At 38.5% G+C, this 15,516-nt stretch overlaps 2 protein-coding genes across 2 annotated transcripts; one reads left to right on the top strand and one right to left on the bottom strand.

Annotated features, from left to right (window-relative positions):
• The first annotated feature begins 3,837 nt into the window (after nucleotides 1–3,837).
• LOC113039210 (alpha-(1,3)-fucosyltransferase 7-like) lies at nucleotides 3,838–7,271 on the top strand. Its single transcript, XM_026197097.1, has 2 exons — nucleotides 3,838–4,336; nucleotides 5,215–7,271. Exon 2 carries the CDS (start codon nucleotides 5,239–5,241, stop codon nucleotides 6,295–6,297), a length of 1,059 nt encoding a protein of 352 aa, XP_026052882.1. The 5' UTR covers nucleotides 3,838–4,336; nucleotides 5,215–5,238; the 3' UTR covers nucleotides 6,298–7,271.
• A 668-nt stretch (nucleotides 7,272–7,939) lies between these two features.
• On the bottom strand, nucleotides 7,940–11,080 carry pou5f3 (POU domain, class 5, transcription factor 3). The gene is made up of 5 exons (XM_026196482.1): nucleotides 9,952–11,080; nucleotides 9,763–9,874; nucleotides 9,547–9,677; nucleotides 8,982–9,146; nucleotides 7,940–8,908 (listed from the first exon to the last, which is right to left on the bottom strand). The coding sequence occupies exons 1-5, from the start codon at nucleotides 10,693–10,695 to the stop codon at nucleotides 8,645–8,647; spliced, it is 1,416 nt and encodes a 471-aa protein (XP_026052267.1). The 5' UTR covers nucleotides 10,696–11,080; the 3' UTR covers nucleotides 7,940–8,644.
• Between the last annotated feature and the right edge of the window lie 4,436 nt (nucleotides 11,081–15,516).

The following is a 15,516-nucleotide window of genomic DNA, read 5'->3' as shown; positions in this document are numbered from 1 at the left end:
TCACATCTATGTGGTCTTGTATATTGATTAGTCCTACTTTGCCATTCTATAAATTTATAGTCTTAATAAGTTGTATTATAATATGCTATAATGTATGAAATATATTTATCTAAATGTATCAATTGGTTTCCACAATATTCACCAGAAGTCATCATTTCAGGGGTAATTTTTCAAAATTTTCTTCCGTGGGGGCATGTCACCAGGAGAGAATTCATTTTGTAGATGCTCGTTTTGAGCGGTGGTGAACTTGACTTGAGTTCAGACCCTGAGGTCTTAAAGTGACAGAAGCTGCTAATAAAGCTGCTGTCGCCATTGGTGTCAATTTTAATCGAAAAACTGAAAGAAAGTACTTTACTGCCCTTGACTGAATCACTTTTGTAAAATAAATAAGAATGAATGTTGAATTTATAGTGAAAACTATGTTTTGTATATTTGTTTACTTTATACAATATCATATTATTCAGTGCTTTAAGTTTTTCAATTAGCCATTTTCTTAATTGGCAACTGTTATTCTGAATGATTCTAGATTATATTTATGTAAAACAACTTTAGCAGTGTTTTAGAAAAATGTGTTTTTTCCTCTCTCTCTATAGTTGGTGACCTAAAGTGTTGGGGGGGGGCCCTGCAGTAACTCATAACCCTGGGGCCCAGTGAGGTCTTAATGCGGCCCTGGTTCTGGGAAACCCTGGCGAACGTAGTTCCAGGCAGCTCTCCTGACCGCATTACACTTCCATATCACTTCACATAGCTAACACTAATAACGGTCACGCAGTTTGCACAAAAAGGTGTTGTCACAGTCAGCGCTGCCCCGGCGATAAGTTATCCTATATAGTGTAACTTTAGCAACTTAAAGGCTACACATGACATTTCTCACTAGCGATGCAATAACAGATGTAAGCGCTGTTTTCAGACGCTGCAGCAGATGAGTGTTTAGAGATGCACAGAGGTACGTTAGACTAATTCACACAAGCCCGCTCGCTTTCTCTCTCTCTCTCTGTGTGTCTCTGTCTCTCTTGCTCTCTTTCTAATAACTTCATTAATAACTGCAGTAGAATGCTATCAACGGTTCAAGCCTCCATTACCAGCTTTAAAACGTTTTGGTAACCTTACTAGCAAAAGAGACGGTGGACGAGATGCGGTAGAAAAAGTCCTAGTCACAATACTGATTTAATTACAAAAACCATACGAATACCTTTAAATGAATCATCGTATCGATGTCTTGAGTTGTGGTAACCATAAGTGGAATAATGGACTCCGGGCAGTTAAATTATTAGAAAAACAATGCACACCCGAGGTGTAACGGCCACTCCGCGAACGGCCCGTCATCAATTATTCCTTACGAATTTTACAGCAGCACTGAGATTTGAACAGTATATCATACCTTAAAAGCATTGTTTTGTGAATGAAAATATTATATTTCATCAGATGATGAGAGTTCAAGAGTCATTTTCGTGAAGAAGAAAAAGAAGAAACACTGCCATCTTGTGTTAAATTTGTGTGAGGTAACTCTGAGGCACGTAACGAATTATTTTTACTTTGTTACATTACACCACTGCCGGTTTTACGAGTCTGGACAACATGAGGGTGAGTAGCCTAATTAGTGACAGAATTTTTGGGGCGAACTAACCCTTTAACATTTTGAGGTCACCTAACTACAACATGACATTCTTTCTTCTGTTGAGCAAAAATGAAGGAATATTTTAGCCCATGCAAAGTTAAGTGGGGTAATATACAACATATTAATTTCATTTTATGTAGGCCTGCAACAACAAAAAATAATTTTTTCTAAATAGTTTTTTCATGTTCTGTGGAAGAAATTAGGTCATACAGATTAATGACTGCAGTGCCTGATAGGAATAATGAAAGGATTCCTATCATTTTAAATGATCAGAATGTATCTATGACAAAAGGTTCTAAAAATATGGCTTCTTATAAAAAAGTGTTCCCATGGCTCAGTTTGGCCCAGGTTAGGGGTAAGTTGACCCGAGTCGAGTCAGTAGGTAAGATGCACCATCTGGGTGTAAAATGACCATCTGACCAAATCTGATTCAAACCCATGTGAAATAAATAATAATAATAATAATAAAATCAATAAATTAATTTCATGAATTCCTTTTACAAACAGTCATATTTATTTTCATGAAGTTAACTTTAACAACATTAAAACCAACCAAATGCAGTTTAAATTTCAATATTTAATTGTTTGCGTTTCTGAAACAATATGTTGAACACCAAAGTTGTAGCTTCCTAAAACCAGACTAAACAGAGTTTGTTGGCTATTAGGTACTACAGGTGGAAAGTTATATCTGATTATAATGCGATGAAAAGCATTTTCTGGTTCTCATCAGAGAAGGAATTGGTGCTCTTGTACACTGTCCCTATCAAATAAAAAACAAATTATATATATAAAAAATACACACACACACACACACACATATATATATATATATATATATGTGTGTGTGTGTGTGTGTGTGTGTGTGTGAGATGAACTAAACCAGTAGTATCACATTAAAATACCAGTTTATAATTCAGAGAATTAACTTACAGGGGTCATGATGCTGCTTAAAAGAACATTAGTTTGTGTATTTGGAACAAAATGTGTTTATGAGGTGTAAGGTTTAAAAAAACACATTATTTCCCACATTCTGTACATTATTGTTCCCATGTCGATTTTCACAAGGTTCATCTCTCTGAAAAGCTAGGTGTGCTGTTATTGGTCAGCTATCCAGCATGTTGTGATTGTACCTCAAGCGTGTGATGGAAATGTTATGCCTCTTAACATATTGGCCGGAGCGACGAGACATAAACATATATCCCATTATAAATGTGATATATATACTCTTTCTTTGAGTGAACATCTGGGCGGCGTTATGCAAGTTATACTATGGGAAGATTTGCCGTAGACATATGAGGGCATGTTAGAACGAGCCATTTTAGATTGGTGTGGACAAGTCCTAACTTTTATAAAGAATATCTCTTTGGATTTGAGACTTTAGTCTTTGCAACTTCACAGATCTTCTTCATGCAACAAGAGCTTGTAACACTCAAAAGAGAAAGGAAAAATTGAAATCGCGTCATATGACCCCTTTAACTACAGTGCCTTTTGATGGGGTAAGTTAAAATGCTGACTTGGTTTACCCCACAACATTTGGCTCACTTTGCCCATAGCTGCCATTCTGGAAAATAATTGCTCTGTTGCTTATCCGTTCAAGCTAATACTTAACTAAATGATTTGTATGCTGTTATATGCTGTTATATATATTTAAACCTGTATAAATTTGCTTTGATGTAACAACCATTACATTTGTTATAGTTTTTAAAGTAAATGGGTCCTCTCCATTCACCCCCATGTGTTTCTCCTTTTCTGGTCTGGAAATTATAGGTGCTTCCAAAATACATGGTCACAAGACAGTAAAAGTGTACAGTTGCCAAGTTGGCTCCACTTACCCCACTCTCCTCTACTTCCATTTAAGATAAGACAGAAGCAGGTTCAGAGAGTGAGGGAGAGCCCACTCTTATCAAAACATCTACAATAAAGTCTGAAATTATAAGAGTGTGCCGTATTCTGTGTACTATATAACTACATAATTTGTATTAACAAGCACCCACCCCACTAGTGCCCCGTTTGGGCCACTGCCCCTCAAAATGTCTGTGCACGGCCCTGGTAATGAGGATAATATATATATCAGCTGGTATTTTCAGTAGGTGTGATGCAGTGCTGGTTCTGTTTAAGTCAACAGAATTGAGTCTGTTTTCTTGTCTTTAAGTCACTTTTCACTCTATTTAAATAAAAGCACAGGCAGCATGGGGAGGATGAATTTGTGATCATATGGCAAAGAGATTAGCAAATACTCACTTCCTCCTGTAGTGTTTTAGTGCCCTCAGCACACAGTTCAGAAACCACAATCACACAACAACAGACACTGATACACGCACTGATTTATTCAGAATCAAAAAAGCTCGCTCGTTCTGTTCTTTTAGTCACAGTTTGTAATGCTTTAAGGGACATTAAATGTCCTGTAAGGTAGTAAACATCAAGGAGACATTTATTAGAAGGTATGCTACATTGAAAGGCATTACATCAAGTTCTACATTCTCGACCTGTTAATGAGGAAATGTAGCTTTTGTCAAGTCTGATGCTTTAATGATAATGGGGCAATGCAAAATGGGAGGGGAAGATGTGAAAGGGAGGAAGAACATGAAGTTAAAGAGTAAATCTTTCCATCATTAACTGACAGGACATGCCTCCACCTATCCTTCACTTCACTTTTTCTTTCTAGAGGAACTCAACAACTGTGGTCTTCCACACAAGACACGTTTCTCAAAGACACAGGTAAGAATTCTACAATATACCTTGATCTTTTAATGTTCTTCTGTTTATCTTTAGATCTTCAGGGGAATTGAACTGTTGGTGGATTACACGAAAGTAAATGTTTCCATTATCAGTGCTATTTTAGAAATACCATATTTGCAGTTGCAGTCGGTCCTTATTAATTCATCAATTTGTGTCTGATGAAAGGGGAAGATTTATTAGACTTTGAACATCATTGTAGTCCTTATCGCATGTGAATGTAGTTGATTTAAAACATTTTGTAGAAAAAACAAAAAGTCAAAAACGTTGTTATTGTTAACTAAAACAACATATTTGGTAAAAAAAAATAAAAATAAATGAAAGCTCCAGAAGTAGATATAAAGCTAAAATAAATAGGCAATAAATTAAAACTAAACAGAAATATTAAAAAAACTAAATAAATTAAATTAAAAACTAAATTAAAAATAAAAATGACAAAAACACAAATTACTAAAACTTAAATGAAAACTGAGTGTTAGAATGAAAGTAATACAATAAAAATAAATGCTATAATAGTGTATAAATAAATCTAAAATAACAGTGATTCAAAAGTACATTTTGTTCAATTTTTGTTTTTGTATAGCAAAAGTTATTCTCTACTTGTGTGTGTGTGTGTGTGTGTTTAGGCGTTAAGCAAAGAAAAAAAGGAGAAAGAAAATGTGCTATTTCCTGAAGAGCTATAGTGTACATTTTGAATTACAATTTCTTGACTGTAAGATATATATAGAAAGCCAGATTCTCCCTCTAATGGTCACTCCACTTGTCATCTACAGGAAAAGAGAAAGTTGTAGGCCTTGCATGACCAATAACAAAAATATAACAAAACAACAAATTAACAACCAATTCTGCTACTCCCACAGCATGCATATGGGCTCCAGCTTGAGATGTATTGCAAAGTGAAGAAAAGGCATCTGCAACCCCTAAAGACTCTCTTTGTTTTATTCCTGACCATCAGCATTATCTACAGGTGGTTGCAGGTGGTTGATAAACAACAAAAACATCTCAATCGCAGCAATGCATCACTCCCAAACAATATCACAATCCTGTTGTGGTACTGGCCGTACGGTACCCGGTATAGCCTTGCGGGAGATGTGTGTCTGAGGGACTATGGCATCACTGGATGTGTGCTAGGGGACAATCGCACTCTCTATGAAAGTGCCGATATAGTGGTTTTTCATCACTTTGAGCTAAAGCTGCATAAACAGCACCTTCCAGTGAATTTCCATCGGTCCGCCGAACAGAGGTGGGTATGGCTTTCTTTAGAAGCTCCACAAAACAACGGCGACTTGTCGCAATACAACACCCTTTTCAACCTCACCATGTCATATCACCCTCAAGCTGACATCACTGTGCCCTATGGAAAGCTGTTACAAAGAAGGAAACCAGACTTAGACATTGTTGTACCAAAAAACAAGAGTTTTGAAGCCTGTTGGGTGGTTAGCAACTACCAAAAATGGCACAAAAGGAGTGCAGTGTTCCAAGAGCTAAACCAGAACCTCAATGTGCAACTGTATGGCCTTGCCGCCAGAAAACATCTACCAAAGGAGGCTCTGCTTCCAACGATTTCACGCTGTTATTTCTACCTGGCCTTTGAAAACACACAGTCTCCACACTATATCACTGAGAAGCTCTGGAGAAACGCTTTCCAGGCTGGGACTGTGCCTGTGGTGCTCGGACCACCACGCAGAGACTATGAAGCTGTGGCGCCTCCAAATTCCTTCATCCATGTGGATGATTTTAAATCTATTAAAGCCCTGGCTGAGTATTTGAGAGGCCTAACTAAAGATCCAGAAAAGTATAATGCATATTTTACCTGGAGAAAACACTATACAGTTAAATTATATACAGACTGGAGAGAGAGACTGTGCAATATCTGTCCCATCTACGGACAATTTCCAACTCAAAAGGTTTATGAGGATTTGAGAGTGTGGACAAAATGGTAACTTAACAGCCAGCTGACATTTGTACCTAAAATATATAGCGCTTTTCTAGGCACTCAAAGTGCTTTACATTGTGAGAGGGGGATCTCCTCATCCACCGCCAGTGTGCAGCATCCACCTGGATGAGACGCAAGACATATTGATCCAGAACACCCACCAAACACCAGCTTATTGGCCAATCAGAATATGGGAATTGTTAGAAGGCCATGAAGATCAGAGGCCAAGGGACAAATTTGGCCAGGACACTGGGGTTTACCCCTACTCTTTTTCGAAGGACATCCTGGGATTTTTAATGACCACAGAGGGTCAGGACCTTGGTCTTATAAGAACGACGATGATGCTTTTTTAACAGTATAGTGTCCCCATCAAAATACTGGGGCACTAGGACCCAAACATACCACAGGGTGAGCACCCCCTGCTGGGCTCACTAACACCTCCAGCAGTACCTGGTTTTTCCAGGAGGTTCCCCATACAGGTACTGACCAGGCTCTGCCCTGCTTCGCAAAAGTGGGCAACCAGTCTCGGGACACAGGGTGATATGGCTGGAGATGCATGTTCAAAGTAAAAAAAAAAACATCCATGTAGTGCAAGTTTACATGCAATGGTGTAGTGCCCCATTCCTCAAATCTTACCCTGGAGGTCCAATGCACTGCAGTGTTTAGCTCCAACCCTGGTCACCTGTCTGGGATTCTCTAATGATCCCAAAGACATTAACTGGCATTGATTAGTATGCTCATGCGTGTTTGATTAGGGTTAGAGCTAAACTCTGCAGGAAAGTGGATCTCGCGGTCCAGATCTGAGGATCCCTGGTGTAGTGGGATTGAATTTTTTTTGAAAGCTGCATTTTTCAACAGTCTTCTGCAACGTAAACTGTGTTTTTTTAAAAGTAATCTCATTCAAACTACAATGCAAATATGGCTATATAGAATGATTAAAATAGTGGAAAAACTGTGGAAAAAGTGCAGCGGAGAGCATAAATGTGAGTCACAAGACATGGACTGCGAAAAAGAAGAAAAAAAAAAAAAAAAAAAAATCAAAACAGTGCAGTACAATGCAAAAACATGTTCTACGGGAGAAGCCCCTAAAGGGGACCATTCAGTGAATGCATTTTCCGGATTTTAAATTTAAAACCAGGAAAATGCAAGGTCTAAACATATGCTTTTTTTAAAAGTTAGACTTGTGTTACATTTTGTCATGTGTGAAATCTAGTGCATGTTTCCATGGGAAAGCAAATGCAGTGGAATGCAAAAACACGTTCTGTGCGAATAAGCCATAATGCAGAATCTATTTGAATTCATATTGACCGCATTAGCAGCACCATGGATGTATAAACACCATTTATGGTGTTCACCTTTGCTGCGAAAAAATAGGTTCTATTGTGATGTACGCCTGATCACAATAGAACCTTGTGGGGCCATGGTGAAACAAATGTTAAACCAGTGAATTTGTAAAATAGATTCTTAAAAAAAAAAAAAAAAAAGTGGGTTCTTGGGGGGAGAAAAAAAAAAACTGAATGCAAATAAAACTCAATCCACTTTTCAAACTTTTTCTTTGCAGTGAATAAGTTTAGATTTAATTGATAAAACATGTTCCAAGTTTTAAACCAAGAACATCTGTTGGAAAAAAAAAGGGAAGAAACAAGAAGTGACTGTCAATGGAAATGTTTTAATTGCTACCCAATAATATTGCATGTGTTGAGCAATAAACGTCAATAAATTATCAAATTAGCTTTCATTTATGTTGCATAGGGATGAGCATGCATGATAAACACCAAAAAGATAAGGCACATGACCTCAGAGGATTTCAAACTGGCAGCGAATTTCATCTATCACCCTGATAAAAATATTACACCTAGAATCACTTTCAATTAAAGATGGAAGAGTGCAAGCATTTAGAGAAAAAGAACAGTGACTGATGTCCTTTGCAAACCATCTGAAAAAAGGTCTCCTCCAAATTGTAGTAAAAAAAAAAATCCATCTCTTTAAAAATCAAGTAATTAAACTCATGAAGTCTCGAATTTGCTGCCAGTTCACACAGAAAGGTGGAGAAAAACAATGCAGACAAATATGGAAATATACTTTGGGAATCATCAAATATATGTACATTAAAAATTGATACAGGAGCAAAAAGTAATAAAAACCAACTATAAAAATCACATCTGAACCCATGACTTCATGTGCAAACGCATTAGTTCAACAAGGCACCCATTATACAATGATTCACCAGCCTCCTAGTGTGCAATCAGAGCATCCCAAAGAACATATGGAAAGAAGAAAAAAAAAAAAAAAGCAACGTTTACATAATATGACTGATCTGATCCATAGCTTGGCTTGGAGCATTTCTATAAAGTTTAGCTGGTGAGGTGACCCACCAGTCCAGGGTGCAGAGCATTTTTAAAGACCTCGGGTCGGTGGAGGGATGGCATGTATAGGGCAGGGGCTCCTCCGGGATGGGCTGGTCCAGGATAGCCTTGCCCTGGGTGGGCTGTGCCACCCATGTGGGGTGGAGGTGGTGGACTCTGCTCATAATACTGTGCTTCAGCGCATTCGTCATCAAAGGGCAGTGCTAGACGTTTTCCCTTTTGTCTACGGTTGCAGAACCACACACGTACTACCTAAAGAAAAAAAAGGATAGAGTTTAGGTCAAATTGGATCTTATTATGGATCCAAAGACTGATGCATGCTTACATCTCTCTCCAGGCCTAGGTCATCAGATATGTGCGTGATCTCCAGAGTGTTGGGTTTGGGGCACTTCATAAAGTACGACTCCAGAGCACAACGGACGGTGCCTTCCAAACTGGTCCTCCGCTTTCTTTTTCTTGTGTCCACGAACACCCGTTCAATTTTGTACATCTGGAACATAAAATAGGCGATATGAGACAAAAAAATATTGTGTTCTACATATTTCTGAAATAAGAGATTTAGATGTACAATTATGCAAGCATTTCTGGAACATTTTATGCTTCCTAGTCAATCACTGAATTGGATGGTCAAATACGTATTACATAATGAACAAATTTTGCAATATTGCCAGCCTGAGATTCGAACCCACAACCCTAAGGTTAGGAGTCAAACTCTCTAACCATTAGGCCACAATTATGTAACACTTAAGTTTTTCCGATTGTAGCATTGTATACTTCACAGTAACAGCCTGTCCAATGAGACAGGTGACTGAGGCAAAATACGATCAAGTTCAACGACAGGGGTCGCCTTTTTGAGCGCCCTCTACAGTAGGCCAATGAAGTGTACTTACATCCTGAGGGTTTTCGGAATTCTCTGCCTCATTCAACCACCTCTGGAGCAGCGGCTTCAGTTTGCACATATTCTTGAAACTGAGTTGGAGAGCCTCGAAGCGGCAGATAGTCGTCTGACTGAACATTTTGCCTAGACAAAGAGACGTTTAAACATTTAGCTTAAAACGGTTTCTTCATAAGCAAGTTTATATAACGGTTACACAGCTCAAACTCACCATATAGGTTTCCCAGCGCGAGCCCCACGTCCGCCTGCGTGAAGCCCAGTGTGATGCGCTTGTGTTTGAGCTCTTTGGCAAACTGCTCCAAGTCCTCTGTAGTCAGATTCTCCTAAAAATGGGAAGTTGTTTAATTATACCAACAAAAGGTAGATCTTAATTAACATTTAGTTTAGGTAAAAACCTCACCTCCTCCTCAGAATCACTGCACCCTCCACTGGAGGAGCCGCTGCTCCTGGGTGCGCTCTGCGCCTGAACCGAAGGGGTGTTTTGCGCGGAGCCTCCGTTGAAAAACCCCAGGCTTCCGAACCCATTTCCGGGTGGAGATGGAGACAGCGATGGGGATGATGCGGAGGGTGTCGGGGGAGCTTGGGAAATATTAGCGGAAGCTGTAATGTGAGGCAGTCCAGGCCAAAAAGAGGGGTTCCAGGGTGTGTAATAGTTCACGCCGTTGGTCACGGATGATGTCCCGGGTGTGATGTTATATTGTGACGTCGGCTTGTTTTCTTCGTTGGTGTATTCATCAACATCCTTTTCGGTTTTTACCGTTGTAATCTTGATTTGTTCCCTGGTTTCAGCGATAGGCGGGCTGATGTTCGCCGGCTGGGTGGCTGACATCGCTCCCGCGACCTGCCCGGTGAACTCGGGTGCAGCAAACGGGTACCAGTGTTTGGGTTGCGCAAAATCACTACCTTGCAGATCGTTCGTTTTAAAATCGCCTGAAAATGGGAAGAAGGTTTGGTGTGTTGTAGCGCTGATTCCGTTGAAATGGGCTTTGTTAAAAAGCAGGCTTGGATCCTGAAGCATGCCGTGCGCGAACTGCAAAGACGCTCCGCCAAGTCCATCCAGGCCCGGGGCCTGAGGATACATGGCCCTGTTGAACTCGTAGGGTCTGCAGTCCGCTCCTGTCGGGCTCTGTGGTCTCTCCGTCATCTTCTCACAAAAAAGTTATGTAGATAAAAAAACAAAAAAACAAAAAAAAACTTCAAGAGAGAAAGCGTTGAGGCTGTTGGTTTGATAGTCAATACACGGCGATCATTATCTCAGTACCAGGATGCTCTTGTAGAAATACCAGTCTTTGTAAACCAAATTTGATTTCGAAGCCTCAAATTGTGCGTCCCAATATCAACCTGTGTGGAAATGTGCGCAGTCCTTGTGTGACGGCCATCAATAAGGCCTTCAGAAAGGCCTAGAAACTCACCGCACCAACTCTTCCCAATCTCACTTCTGATCCTGTCCCACACAGGTTTTGCTAATCAATCGGAGTTGGAGGCTGGGGTCTTGACCATCTCCTCTCCTATTGGTCACCTGAGACAATGAGCCACAGCTGACGGTGAATTTGTGAATGAACTTGGTTTTCTCATTGGGTGAGGAGAACGTGTTTGGGAATGCGAGGTGTATCTGTATATATTTGTATTTTCCAAAAGTACACAAATCATGCATTTAATCTTAAAAAAATTAAAAAAGTAAAACTATAGGTAATTCATACAATGAAATGCATAATAGGCTAATCCAGCATTCTCTTATGCGTGTTGTATATTTACAATGCAAATAGCACTATGTATGCATGTGTGTTTTATATTCATGCCACATTAAGTAAACTTTGTTTCAGTAATATGCACTTAATGAGTTTTCTTGATATTGTAATTCTCGGCAGCCGTGGGAAAATGCATTTTGTTGTGCACGAATTGAACAGACTGTTTCAAGAGGCATTTTATACTACTACTTAAAAACTCAGTTCACCAGATTTCATTAAAAAAAGTATTTTTAACGTAATAAAATGTATACAAAATATTTAATAAAACTGTTTAATCGGTAAAACTGCATTCACGTGTATTTTCGCTGTTCTATTTGGACAAGAGCGACAAATAAAAGGTGAAATGTTTGTCTGTTGCTGATAAGCAATTGGATTACAAGCGTCACATCTCCCACCTTCACGCTGCTTGTTGAATCACTGATAGGAGCCGTTTATACTTGTAAGAGTATTTTGAAAATAAAGACAACAATAGCTTACTACTATGATGTGGAATGACATTATTTTAGTTCACTTTTAGCTTTATGTATTTTTAACGTTTAACAAAAACTACTTTCAACAAAATTGTATTTATAAATTTAACCAAGTCAAATCGCAGCAGACAATTAATTATAATGACATGATAATGTAGGCATATAAACGTTTTCTTGGATTATAGTTTGAAATTCTAAATTAACTTATGTTTTTAGCATTTTTATCCACTTAAGTTTTTAGCATGATATGCTCCCATATCACTTCTTATTTTCATAACCCCCCGCCCACCCACCAAATTAAACATAATCAGTCCTACATTTACTACGCATTTCTCTCTGGTTTTATTAAGCTATAATTATTATTTTTTATTTGTATAAATGTAGGCTATATTGTGAGATAAAAGCTAATCTAAATAGAATTTTTCTGGTTTTATTTATTAGCCTAATTATGAGTATTTTAGGTGCACTGTAAAAATCCATCTAGCCACTTCATATTTTAGAAATGTGGTTGCGGTGTTTTTAAAAAGTATAATCAAATTTGCTGTAGGCGAAATTATAAAATCCAATTATATTTAACTGCCCTGAAAAATGTCGTTGAATCTCGTTTATCCTAATAATTTTTTTTTTTTTTTTAATTTTGTTAAATTATTTTGCGTCTTAAAATAGCCTAATAGCCTATAAAATAACATAGCTTGGGCTATTTACAAAATATAATGGCTAAGAAGTAGCGTAGCCTTTTTGTTTCATTACACATTGTTTAGAGTTTGGAAGAGCTCTGCAGACTCATCGATACAGCTGTGCACCCCCGACCGAGACGATCGGTGCAGATTGCGGCAGGAAGACGCGCCGCAGGAAAGTGGATGGGGGAGGCATTGTGCCAGAAGAGCCCCGAGGCCCCCCGCCGCTTCCAGATCCAGAGTAGCGATGGCCGGCCATTAGCTGCCTTTCAGCACTGAACAATAAGCCGCAACCCTTTGATTCCGCCCCTACCCCCTACTCTGAAACAAACACGCCACAAAGTTTCACTGAGTCGCTTTACCGCATTAACATTTAGGCCAACACATATCTGTATACTGGAGACATGTTGTTATTATATACCTTAGTCAGGGTAGCGCCATTTTTAATTCGCGACAGCAGCGAAACCGAGACTGAGGGAAACAAATACAGTGCGTTCAGTCTACTACTGTTGTTTAACCACATATTGGTTGTTGACTAAAGGTCTTTCCAAACTCACAATAAGAGAGAAATCCATAAAACACTTTTGAAAGTTCTAACTTGTGAGAATTACGAGATATGGACCTTCTCAGCAGACGGGTGTTATATAAATAAGGCTAAAACTTACAGTAATGTTTATGGAACCTTCGTTTACCCTTCTTCTAAGAATTTTGAGAGAAACCGTTTTTAAGAACAACATTCTCTGAACGTCCTTAAGATGTAAGCCTATTTGTAGCCTACTTGTTGAACATTTTAAGAAATGTTTTTGAAAACTTTAAATAGTAATGTTATAATCGTGACAAGAAAACTGGACACAATATTTTAGCAAAGCAATATTCTCCAAATGTTTTTATAGCCTAACCTACATTTTTTTTTACCCATGCGTATACAGTGTGTGTCATCGTAAGGACTACATCTATGGCTTAAAATGATCAAAATATCTGCTACGCACATATATACCTCTCCAGTCTGCTTTGATTCCCATTCTAATCTCCCTGATGCTTCGCCACCCACCCAGAGCATCACACACCATCAGTACAAGCACAGCCAACTCAAATCTAGAACAATCAACCCCCTGCCACCAAACACACTCTCTCAGACCAGGAGCTATAGGTCACAACTGAGCTGTCCATCTCTCCTGGTCACAAAGCCTAGGAAAGGACACACAGGAGGCCTCCGGGGCCAGTCAAAGCTTTTAAAAGACATCAAACCACTGCTGCAGGCATTGTGCTGGCCCATGGACTTGGGTGGGGATTGTTATGTAAAGTGCCGACAGAGGAGGAGAAAGTGGAGAGAGATGACACAGGCCCAGTGAGGGACGGCAGAACCAGGATTAGCCCGCAAAACACTCCCAGGTGGCTCTGTTTGCAGGCTTGTGTACCGCAAAATCTGCAGTCAGCAAAACTTCTCTTAACTTCGTTAGAATTAACTTGACTTAAAGTGGCACTGAACTTTGATGTTCAGTTATATTGGTTAATATTGTTCAATGTAATATGGAGCAACAGCTTCACCCCACCCTTGTTTATATGAAATGCATTCTGGAACGTCTGCATCAGAATTAAATATTATATATGTGGGAACCGAATGTTGTTACTCACAAAAGGTTGTACAAATATGTTGTAAAGAGCAAGTTTAGATGAAATAATGACTTTGTGTTTGAAGATACCAATCTGAGGAGGAAGGAAATCAAACATGAAGCTCTTACATGCATCTTTACAAATAACCCATATTAATATTTTACCAAACATATTTGGATAAGTTAATCAAATAACCTTCTCAGATATCTATTTGCCAAAGCAACATTATATTTAGTTATTTTGTGTGCTAAAACAACTACAACTGAAAATTAAAAGCCTTTATATGTATATAATAAAAGAGCAATAACTAAAAAAAAAAAAAAAAAAAAACCTATTTTTTTTTAAAAATAATTATTCATAAATAGACTAAAAATGAAAACGGTGAATACTAAAATAAAAAAGGACAAAAACTATAATCGTAGTGACACTAAAACATCACAGATATCAAATTATCAATATTTATCAACACCAATATGGAAGCCGATAGCTGACAGATGAAGTTGTGTACAACATGCCGTATCATACTCTAGAAATAATTTTATGTATAGTGCCTTATATAGTTTGGTTTTCTGTTATTTTTTTTTATTTTTGTGTTTTTTATTTAGGTTTTAGTATCTGATAAACAGGTATGTGAGCTCTCTTGTCTTTGCCCCATTCACTTATACAACCTGTCCGATGGCCTTTTGATTGCATTTGACACCCCGCTGACGACTACTGCCTCTCTCCCCACATATCTTGATCGGGTGGCCTATGGCTGCCTTCCTCACCATTCACAGTCACAAAGGCCTTTAATGGCTCTCCCCCCACAGACACCATGAGGCTGGATCAGTGATGGGCTCCTCTGAACCACACCTTATGGGGCAGTTAAGTGGCCCATCGCAGAAAAGAGCCTATACTGGGGGAGGTTGTGTCTCCCCTTGCCACATTCTGTTTAGCTTCTTCAGATAACATTTTTTTTCATGTCCAACCTAAAAACAAGTATTAACAGAAACGAAACATAGACAGGTTTCTCAGAAGAATCCAAGATTTAAAGTCAAACACACACTTTTCCCAATGTAAGTCTTTGATATATAGCTGATGCAACATTATCCATAAAATCCAATTTGATTTATGGAACAGTTGCCCTAGTGCAATGTTATGCATGTTAAATGTTATGCAATGTCATGTCATGTTAAATAACTCCTTACTTATGGTTATCTGTTTGGGAGGCTTTCTATAAATATATAATACAACATAAACCTTATAAACAATGAAAAATAAAAATTTATCTAAAAAGTAACTCTGTAGCTGTTGTATGCAAAAGTGTGACTGCAATAACATCACTCGTACACTTCAAGAAAGTACTATATAATACATTTAAGTTTATTTATTTATTTACAATAAAGTGATTTGAGCACAGGAACCTCAACATCTCTGTTTCAGTCTAACTAGTATTTCATTTCCTGACACAACCATT

The sequence above is a fragment of the Carassius auratus genome, chromosome 21, assembly GCF_003368295.1.
Source record: "Carassius auratus strain Wakin chromosome 21, ASM336829v1, whole genome shotgun sequence".
In the NCBI taxonomy this organism is placed as follows: Eukaryota; Metazoa; Chordata; class Actinopteri; order Cypriniformes; family Cyprinidae; genus Carassius; species Carassius auratus.
This window is presented reverse-complemented; position numbering and strand designations above follow the sequence as displayed.

Bases quoted from the DNA above. Each gene is read 5' to 3' on its own strand.
- pou5f3 (XM_026196482.1), bottom strand. From the start codon at position 10,695: ATGACGGAGAGACCACAGAGCCCGACAGGAGCGGACTGCAGACCCTAC. The intron at 9,147-9,546 runs GTAAGTACACTT...TTTATGTTCCAG, and splicing joins ATTCCGAAAACCCTCAGGAT to ATGTACAAAATTGAACGGGT. The intron at 8,909-8,981 runs GTAAGCATGCAT...TTTTTTCTTTAG, and splicing joins ACCTAGGCCTGGAGAGAGAT to GTAGTACGTGTGTGGTTCTG.
- LOC113039210 (XM_026197097.1), top strand. From the start codon at position 5,239: ATGTATTGCAAAGTGAAGAAAAGGCATCTGCAACCCCTAAAGACTCTC.